The following is a 10762-nucleotide window of genomic DNA, read 5'->3' as shown; positions in this document are numbered from 1 at the left end:
GCCGGGGGGCAAGATGCTGTTGCACTTCTGGGGGTGCAATGGCGCTCCACTCCCCAGCTGGCACTTGCAGGGGAGACACCAGCACTTCGGCAAGTCCCCACTACCCATTGCCTAAGTGGCAAGCACGGCTGATCAGGGTGTGCACCAGCACTCTCAGGGGATGCACCCCCTATGCGTTGCCACTGCCTTCATGAATCCATGCTGACTGTTCCTAATCACATTTTTCTCCTCCAAGTGCTTAGAAATGGATTCCTTGAAGACCTGCTCCATGATTTTTCTGGGGACTGAAGTGAAACTGACTGGTCTGTAGTTCTGTGGATCCTCCTTTTTCCCTTTCTTAAACATGGGCACTATATATTTGCCCTTTTCCAGTTATCCAGGACATCTTGTAATCTCCATGAGTTTCCAAAGATGATGGCCAATGACTCTGCAATCATATCAGCCAGCTCCCTCAGCACTCTTGGGTGCACCCCTCCAGCCCCATGGACTTGTGCACATCCAGCTTTTCTAAGTAGTCCCTAACCCGTTCTTTTTCCAGTGACAGCTACTTACCTTCTCCCTAAACTATGCTGCCTGGTGCAGTAGTCTGTGAGCTGACCTTGCCTGTGAAGACTGAAGACAAAAAAAAGCATTGAGCACTTCTGCCTTTTCTGCATCCTCTGTCACAAGGCTGCCTCCCCCACTGAGTAAGGGATCCAGACTTTCCCTGATCCTCCTTTTGCTATCAATATACTTGTAGAAACCCTTCTTGTTATCTTTCACATCCCTTACTAGCTTCAACTCTAATTGCACTTTAGCCTTCTCGACTGCATCCCTGCATGCCAGAGTAGTGCTCTTATATTCTTCCCTAGTTATCCGTTAGTTCCCTGCTAAGCCAAGCTGTTCTTCTGCCATAACTGCTAGTCTTTCTGTGCATCAGGATGGTTTGTTCCTGAACTCTCAGTAAGGCTTCTTTAAAGTATAGCAAGCTCTCCTGGACTCCTCTTCCCCTCAGTTTGGCTTCCCAGGGGATCCTGCTCATGAGTTCCCTGAGCAAGTGGAAGTTTGCTTTTCTGAACTCCACGGTCCTTACTCCGCTGCTCTCCATCCTTCCTTTCCTCAGGATCCTGAACTCATCTCATCTCATCTCATGGTGCCCAAGTTGCAATTTGTATTAATAGGGCTTCCTATTTCACAGCTCCTGCCACCCTGCCTCCGTGACCCACGCTCTGCACCTGTGATGCTCATTTAATTTTCACTGGCTAGCCAAGACCAGCCTCCAAAAGCCTTCATTCTCCTGCCCCCACAGCATGATCAAGCTAGCTTTCTGCCCACTTTGCCAGTTGGTTCCAGGGGGAAAGCTTGAGAGAGACACTACCCTTCTCACTCCCCTCCCTTTCCCTCTGTCAGGCTGTGTCTGTCAGCTGGACAGAATGGATGAGGTGGGGCTGGGATGAGAAGCTGTCACTGACACCTGAGGGGTGCGACTACGGCTAGCTCCTTCCTAGCACACTGTAGCAATGGGGAGCCTGCAGAGCATGCTGAAACAGCAAAGCAGCTCAGACCTTGGCCAGTGCATGGAGGCTCTGAGCTCCTGCACCAAACACTGATATCTGTTGAGTTTTATCATGCTATAAATTTAAGTGCTTTGTGTAAAGTGCAAAAGGTACAGTGCAATTGGAAGTGCCTCCCAATCACCTGTTTAAATGCCCCCAGCCACAAGAATGAGTGCTCTCTTTCCTGTTAAAAAAACAAAAGATTAACTAAATGGCAGCACTTTGAGTCACATGAGCATAAGGATATAGTATCAATTTACTATTGGATGCATCCTCAGTAAAGAACTGAATCCTGGCCAAATAAGAGGAGGGAGTTAATTTTGTTTAAAAAAAGCCATTCATATTTGCTGCACTTCACTTCAGGACCTTTTTCTCTGACACACTGAATATCCTAAATTGCAATGCAAAACAATGGTACTCAGCACAGCAGTTTCTTGGTTTCTACATTTCAAGTCTTTATGAGGCAAGGGAAATTGTCAAAATAGTTCTAAAAGTATAAATTGAATTTACATTCCTACAACGAACCACAGTGTCTGAACAAGGAACATAAAGATGCAAGAAGAATAAACGATAAGATGTTTGAAGCAAAAAGAGGAAGATCTGAACATTTCTAGACTTATCACTGACTTACCATGCCACCAAAATCCTAGAGCTGGGAAGCTGACAGGTTTTATTTTCTGGGTTCACAATCATTGGGTTCAGCAAAAGTTGAGCATCCACTGTCACAACAGGCCTTGCTCTGGGGGAGGGAAACAAAAGTTCACTACATAGGGTAGGAATAAATGGGAGGTCCAGAATTGCAGAAGGACCATTTAACATTTAAACAATATAAATTAACTGAAATGAGGCTGTAAGTAGAAGGTCATTAGGTAGGCAGGGCTTTTTCTGTAGCTCTTAATTCGTTTGAAGAAAACAGGTTTCTCTGGGTAGAAATAGATGCCACCTGAGCATCTCATTTGTGCCACCATAAAAATTTGCAAATGCTGAGCAAAAAGACAATGATACCTTTTGTTGCACTACATGAAAGGGAAATCGATGGCTCAACAAAAGGTGGCAACAGACTGCAACTATTGAAGAGGACATCTACTACTCTCTGTGGCAGAGAGTACAAGCAGCCTGAGCTGCTTGCACTCTTGTGCAACCCCAGGCAGGTGCTCCAGGGGGGTTGAAGGCCCCTCAAGCCCCTGGAGCACTGGCCTGCTTTCCCTGCTTAGAGAGGGACCCCAGGAAATCTTGGGGTGCCTCTTCATGTGCAGGGAAGCTGGGGTTCCCCACTCAGCCAGACCCGTTCCCGGTGATTGCAGGGGAACAGATCTGCTGGGGTGGCAAAAACCACACTTAGTCAGGATTGGGCCCTTTGCAGACATGTGCAGAGAGGGGACAGCTGTGGGAAGGCCTCCATCCACACACACCTGCAAATATGGAGGTGGGGCTCTGTGAAGTATTTCCTGCTCCCCAACATTGGGGTGCTTCAGTAAGTGGGGGGGTTATCACACTTTCAGTTGTACCCCAAGTTAGGGTACAGCAACCGGGGATGTCTGTAGATGTCCCTGGAGTGTAATCAGCCTGTGTTGTGACATATTGAGGCTGATTTCACTCCGCCAAGGACATCTGTTTTCAGCCCAACTGTCATGAAATGTGAGTTATTTCAGTAGACTGCCCATTTTGAAGTTCTTAACAAAAATCATTATCTACCTAGACCAGAGGCTGTCAACCAGGGGTATGTGTACCCCTGGGGGTACTTTGAAAGGTCCCAGGGGATATGTGGAGGCAGGCGGGGATGGAGCACCACCACCCCATGCTGCTGCCTCACAGGAGCAGGGCAGGGGTGGGGCGAGAGCAGGGCTGCATGGACACTGCATTGCCGCTGCTCACCATGGCTCTGCTGCATGTGTGGCCACTTGGCACCTCTACCCCTGCTCCCTATCCAGCTACTCCCCACCCCCACCGCTGAGGTACACTTATTAAAAAAGGGTGAAAACCCCTGATATAGACAGATCACTAACACACATCTTGTATTTGCAATAGACATTAATAAAGGTGCAACACTCATTAAAAAGTAGATGTTATAAGAAAATCCATGAAGCAACCAGTGTATGTTCCAAAGCTGCTTGAATGCTCACAAAAGAACAAATTCTCTCTTGGGGGCTCTGGAGCCTGAACTAAGTTAAGCATTTTTGGACATACCAGAAGCTCTTTGGAACTTCTTTCATAATCCATCAACATTCTGCCATCATCTAAAAAGACAGGCTCAGACTTCCTATCTTCTTTATTCTGTATGGGAGTTTCTTTAAAAAATGAATGTGATTTGGCTGTACTGGAAGCTTTTGGAAATCAACCATAGGATACAGATTAGCTGATAGATCTTGAGTCAACTGATTTTTGGGAACCAGGGGTAACTAGCAGAAGTAACAGGCCAAGATGAATGTGTGTCTATCAGGGTAAAAACTGTTTTCAATGCAGCTTTGGGGAACAGCTGATGATTAGTCTGCTAACCTATAATTCAGAATACTTTAAAATAACATTGGAAAAGGTCTGAATTGAGTGTTCACAGAATATTATTTTATTTTATATTAATGATTCAGATAGAAATAACTTATTACCAAGTTATTTCTCTCAAGCTTCTAACATTGAATTGAGGCTATACAGTCAATATTTCAATGTAACATTTGTTGAACACGCAAAAACGTTTCCTGCATTTTTGGTACAATATGGAAAAATAAACTCAAGCAAACTTGAATTTGTATAATTAAATGCAAATAACTATTTTTTTCCAACGTTCTAACTTGTACTTAAAAATACAAAAGACTGCAAATGAAAATTGGAGGTTTTCATATACCACTTTACCCAAGTTTCATACAACGCATTTTTGATTGCTCAGTGGAATGTGGATATAGACATACTGGCTTTGGATTTCCAATGCCTCACACCTTGCGCCAGTACAAAGTGACTGAATATAATTCAAGGCCAAATGAGTAACATTTTCCATTCCTTTTGTGCTAGTGTTCAGAAAAGTGGAATCTCTGGTCTATATAGAGTTTGCAAGTGTGAGTTAGCAATGCTATTTCAGTTAACTTCTGCATTTTCACAATATAAAACCTTAGGGGAGTGTTCATGCTCTGGTTTTGCAACCAGGTAGTTAGCTACTGGAAAGATGCAAAAGCCAGGAATGCTCAAGATTACCGATGGAACAGCTAGATCATCTGCACAGCAGTATATCTTGTTACACGTATGTGATAACTCTAATTTCTGTCTTAAGATTTACAAATAATTATGTAATACACTCTCAGAATTTTAGGCTGGTCAGTATTTTTTGTTTGTTTTTCTTTTCCTCCCATGAGAGGAGGAAGTAAAAGTTTTTGTTTCTTAAAAATATTTATAATTTCTCAAAATATTTTTCAACAGCAGCATAAAAGAAGGAACTTTTGTGCCTATCAGGTATGGTGCATACAGCAACACATAAACCAAGGCTACCTGAAAAATTAAAATCCTTCACAGGTGTTGCTGACCATGCTAGGAAACAACACTTCTGTCACAAGGCTTTTTTTCTCCTCGTTAGGAATTGTCAATTTTTATCTACAAAGTTTAAAGCTTCTGTTTTCTATCATCTAGGACTTTGTTTCATACAAAAGTAAGTGGTCATAGTTTTTTAATGGGTTTAAATACAGTTTCTTCTCTCCCTGCTTGACTTAAAATTGTTAGAAGGATTTGATCCAACTTTCCAGAAATGTCTCTCTAGAAATAGAGACAGTTTCAACCGAAATGGAGATTTTTCCCTGAAAATTATGAACAGGTTAGAAAAGGATATTAACAACATTGTACCATTCACTACTAAAATTTTGATGCAATTACAATTTACTTACACACTGCACAAAGCAACATGGAAAAGTGAAATAATTTTGCAATCTCCTGTTTCCACTGTAAAATAAGAATGTCATAGCATTTACAACATACCTGTAAACAACTACTTTCCCAGCTCCAAATGCACCTACAATTAAATCTGGAAAAAGAAAACAACTTTGTAACCACTATTTGCTAAACTCCAGCACATTTTCCAGTTTAAATTGTTTTATCTGTATTAATCTGAATATTCATATTTATTTGGATTTTTATCTATATCTATTGGGAATTGTTATATTAAAATGCAGTAAGATAAAACAATAATTATATCACTTTGTCCTTCCCAAGGCATTTTTCGAAAATATATCCAAGGAAAAACACTTCACATGGTCAGGGTCCTCCTCAGAGAGGTCTTTGTAACTTGTCATTTAAGTGCCAGCTCTTTATAGAAATAATGAAGGATTTCAGTAAGCATCACATATTTATTTTACTCTAAACTTTTACCTGACCATCACCCAAACAGATGACAAATAGATCCAGCACTTCTTTTTTTAACCCTTATCAGTTGAGAATTATTTAGGTTAAGTTAGATCTCTGGGCAGGATCTCTGAACCCACCATGATTTATTTGTTGGGATATATATTTAATATATTAAATTGTATTATTGTTAATTTTATAGTTTCTTTCATAACCATATAGTTCAACTGACAAATAAGGGTATGACCAACCACATTCCTTAAGAGAGTCAGCAGTGGTACACATCAGAAAGCTAAGTTAATTTACTTAATTACATTAAATTAAAGCAGTTACAAACTATGTTTATGTTAATCCATGCTCCCACTTATACTCTGGCTAGTTTTACATGAACTGCAATTGGTAGGCACAATGAAAGGACGTGAAGTGCAAGTCTTTAGGACTATATTAGCATGCTGAGTCAGAGTTAGGCCTGGTGATTTAACCCCGTTTGCTGGGTCACTGTTCACCTTCCATGTGCTGCAGAGTTTAAAAGTTCTTAAATATTTTTAAGCTCCTCCCTCTCCCCCATGCTCTCCACTGGCCAAGCCCTGCCCTGGGAGACTACCAGTTGAGCGGCTCCCTAACTGAGGACAAAACAGATTCTCTGCTAGGTAACACTTCCTTGCCAGGCACTTCTGAACTGATTCGCCTCACACAAGATGTAAACCAAGGTAACTCCAGTTAACTTCACTGGATCGTAGATTTCAGAGGAGTCTGCTTGAAACTGAAGATACATTAAGCCCTCACCGAAGCTATTGTTGCAAGGTGTAACCAGTACCATTATGAGAATAGGTCAGTAAGCCATGTGGTAAAAAAAACCTTCTCATAGCAGCTTACATCCCAGCTATGTTTCTTGTCTCTCACAGTAACCCAAGTGGACTGAATATTCATTTCTCAGGCAGAAAAATGGAAAAAATCTCATGTTATATCACAGGCAGACAGCAAAAGACAGGTAAAAAGGATTTCTGCTATGTTTATCCTCTACCAGCTTAAGGGCACTTTTACAGCAACTGTTTAAGTTACAACATGTAAGATATCACTCTATTTTATATTAGGACTAGGTAGCACAGGTTTGGGGAAAATTATTTAACACATAGATGCAATAGGTATATGCCCAAACCTCCAGTTTCTGGACTCACATGATCTTAATATTTAACCTTTCATTAAAAAAAAAGAAAGATGCCTCTCAGTCACCACAGTTACAAATAAAAACTGTAAAGCATTACCCATGGGTTTGATGAAAAGATGCCTGCCTGAATCTGCAACAAGGTCTCATATGAACTGTTTTAGTCATCTTGGTGAGGTGTCAGTTCCAAGACCTGATGCTTGCGAGAGCCCACCCAAGTCACCGAAAGAGAGCTGTTAGGGGATTGTGTTAAAAAAAGACCTCATAGAACTAGATCTCAAGTGGGGTTCTAGGAAAGAAAGAGGTCGTGTCTCCAGCTAGAAGCAATCAAGGATCATGAGCAGCCAACAGAGTACATTTGCGTGGGAGGCCCTTCTATTACTTCAACCAAAGGCCATTGCCAAGGAAGAGGGCCATACCACAGAGGCAGTGCCAGACAGTCACCATTTAGGAGCATACTGAAGGCTTGGGAGTTATCTTCATCCCATTCTGATTTGGGATCTAAACCTGGCTCCCTGACATGCCATTCAGCACCTGTGCTGGGTCAAGTTTGTCCCTACTCCAAAAAACCTTGCTCTTTCAAGTTTGTAACTGTGAAAAGAATAGTAAAATATCTTTTGATTGATGGGAGGTGCATATTATCTACAATAAGGTTATAAAGAAGAGGCCACTGTTCAGTCCAACAGAGAGATTTACTGGAATGCTCAGCAAGGATAGCGCTATTCCTGTGTTTAGTCTATTGTAATGTAGTAGTTTCACTGCTGTTTCACTGTCCAATCCAACACCTATGGTAACCAAAATGGAAAGCTCCTTTTGGTTTTGATGGGAGTTGGTTTGAGGATCTCAAGAGAAGGTTCCAAATGTATGAGTTTTGAAGACAGAGTTTTGAATAATGTACATTATTTCAAATGTACAATAAGTTATAAGCAGAGGTTAAGTTTTTTTGTGTTTTGTGAGGGAATGACTGTTAATCATTTCTGTGAAAACTGTGCAAGATGTCCAAATTATCTAATGCCTGGCAACTTTCTTTTCCTAAAAATAGATAGGACTTGTCTTTATTCAGTGCTTTTTTATTACTACATATGATGTGTCCCTGATACAAGGGTTACTAGCTGAAAAATAAACATTGAACAAGGCATTTGGAATGTCCAAAGTAAAAAAAAAAAAAGAAAAGATCTTAACTAACCGTATGAATCTCTTCCAAATAAAGCCTGAAGAAAAACATTCATGAGCTGGAACAGAAAGCTTCATCTTTACATTTGCTGCGCTTTGTTTTCTTTTTCACAAATTCAAGTTACTATGACTCTGATTTAAGAAAACAGCTGCCTACGACTCAGACTCCAAATGTCCTTCTCTCCTCTCCCTTTCACCCTTTTATGTTTTCAGGATGAATAGAGACCTTCCTTTTACAGAATTAAGGAAAAGCAGGGTGGTACCTTGCAGGATTAGTAAGTAGTGCCAGGTGGCCACTTGGTTTATACCAGGGGTGCTCAACCTCTGGCCCATGGGCCAAATGATCCATGGAGCTATTGCATCTGGCCCATGGGGCTCCCCAGGGGTCCAAAAAATTGGCAGTGGGGAAACGGTGGCTATTAGTACATAATACTAATTGTACATAATACTAACTGTCCCCATCACCCCCCCAACCCCCACCATATCTGCATACTCCAATCCTGCATGTTCAGTCAGAGCCAAGCTATACCCCCTTCCCCTGTGGGGCTGGGTCATGCCCTCCCCCATTTCGGATTGGGCAGGGCCATGTTCCCTTCCCTCCATACATGGGTTGGGGCCAGTCCATGGCCCATTCCCTCCCCATGGGGTCGGGCCAAACCCCTCTTCCCCTCTGTGGGACTGGGTTGGGGCCTGGCCTTGCCCCCTCTCCCCAACAGGGCTGAGCCAAACCTCCTTCCCTCTTTGTGGGGCCAGGTTGGGGTCTAGCCATGCCCCCTTCCCTCTCCATGGGGTTGGGTCAAGCTCCTTTCCCCTGCAGGGCTGTGTTGGGGACAGCCCACCCCCTGCTCCCCTCCACAGTCAGATGGTGTCCACTGTGCCTGCCTGGGTGCTGAAGCAGGAACACTAGCTGGATCCAGCCTGCAGCTGGACCGGGCACTGCCAGTGTGGCCCACTGAGCAAAATGTTTCATCACCACTAGTCTATACTATTTCCGAGAAACCCTTCAGCCAGAGCAGGCATTTCCTCTCGGGCAGTAAGGAGTCTGGGAAAGGAGAAATCCTTCAGTTTTCTGCAAGGAGGATTCTGTGTCTCCATTGGCAGCAATGTGAATGGAAATAGTTCTGCCCTATTGCAGCCATGGGATGAATGCAGCTTGGTGAGAACCATGTTGCACAGGGAAAGCCCATCTGCTGAGGTACATGAGGGGATCAATAGATAAACAAGCAGCAACAACACATTGTAGAAGGCGGCAAAGTGGGCTTAGAAGAATAAGCTTGCCTTTCTGCCTGACTCCTTAACAATCTGCATGTGTAGGACCTGATGGGACATGTGCAGAAAGGCAGAAACTTTTCATAGCCTGTACAATTGTGCTGACCGACCCTTCACTCGTGCCACAGAAATAAGCACAAATCCATCTCCAGCCTCCTTAGACAATGCTCATCTTCAGATCAAGCTGAATATTTTTATTACTTCCTCATGCTTTCATTATCATATCTCCTTCCACTCTGTACAAGATCCAGCCTATCACAACTTTGACAATTATGCAGCTTGACAACACAAAGTGGCATATGAAAAAGTGTCACATTCTTAGAAAATCCCGCTTTGTTTGAATCTATCCAGAAGTGCCAAATGAAATGGTTGTAATCAGATGCCTCATCTGATGCTTTGAGGGGATAAGATGATCAAAAAATAGCAAAAAAATTAGCTATGCATTTTGGAAAAACCATATAGAATTGATGCAGACTCTGCTTAAGACATTAATGGGAGTAAGTTAACCAAAGGTTAAGTCAACCTTCACCACAATCCTACAGATCAAGATGCAGAGGTAAAAATGTTTGCTTTAAGGCTCTGCCACTTCCTAAACCTTTATGAGTATTTTGCCCAAAGTTAGGAAATATATATGTGTATTCTGTCAGTTTAACTGCCTTGTAATGACACAGTATATAGAGCAATTGCAAAGTGTTTTGGGATCTTATGAAAATATAGGTGTCACATAAATGGAAAATATTAAGAGGGAGAAAAACTGCATAACTGAACATCCTCATCATGGATATTGATCAAAGTTCTTGTAAAGAGCCTACACCTAGAGGCCTGGCCACAAGAAAAGCTGGAGACCTATCTTTTTCAGCCAACCACAGTTAAAAACCTGAGCCCTTATCTAGAGATAACCCTTATTTTTCTCCTGATGCACAAGAGCCTGGCACTCTTCTCTGAGGGAAAACTTCCTTTTCCTTCTTTCAGGGGGTCTAAGGACAAAGGCAGACAAGGTTCTTTGGGTAAATCTGATATTTTAGTAGGTCTAATAAAATATATCAGATTTACCCAAAGAACCTTGTCTGCCTTTTCCTTCCTTCAGCCTCCTTACAGCAACCTTCTTAATAGTAAAAAACACTGGACTGGGCTGATCCACTGCTATTTTCTCTCTTGGTTGAAATTAACCCCCTGCCCTGACTTCTTGGTGGTCTGTTGCTGTGTTCTTTTCATTATGATACAAACCACTCAAAGTTGATCATTAAAGTCCACCACTTTAATGATTCCCATTTTATGAGATTACAGTTATTCAAAATTATCA

At 42.2% G+C, this 10762-nt stretch overlaps 1 protein-coding gene across 1 annotated transcript in view; it reads right to left on the bottom strand.

Moving 5' to 3' along the window:
• Window positions 1–10762, bottom strand: part of ITGA8 (integrin subunit alpha 8) — a 210144-nt gene that overhangs the window by 135313 nt on the left and 64069 nt on the right. Inside the window, 2 exon segments of the mRNA XM_019508352.1 lie at window positions 2167–2274; window positions 5490–5535. Of these exon segments, the coding sequence (XP_019363897.1) occupies window positions 2167–2274; window positions 5490–5535 (154 nt within the window).

This window comes from Gavialis gangeticus, unplaced genomic scaffold, assembly GCF_001723915.1.
Source record: "Gavialis gangeticus isolate Ggan-Ray unplaced genomic scaffold, GavGan_comp1, whole genome shotgun sequence".
Lineage (NCBI taxonomy): Eukaryota > Metazoa > Chordata > Crocodylia > Gavialidae > Gavialis > Gavialis gangeticus.
This window is presented reverse-complemented; position numbering and strand designations above follow the sequence as displayed.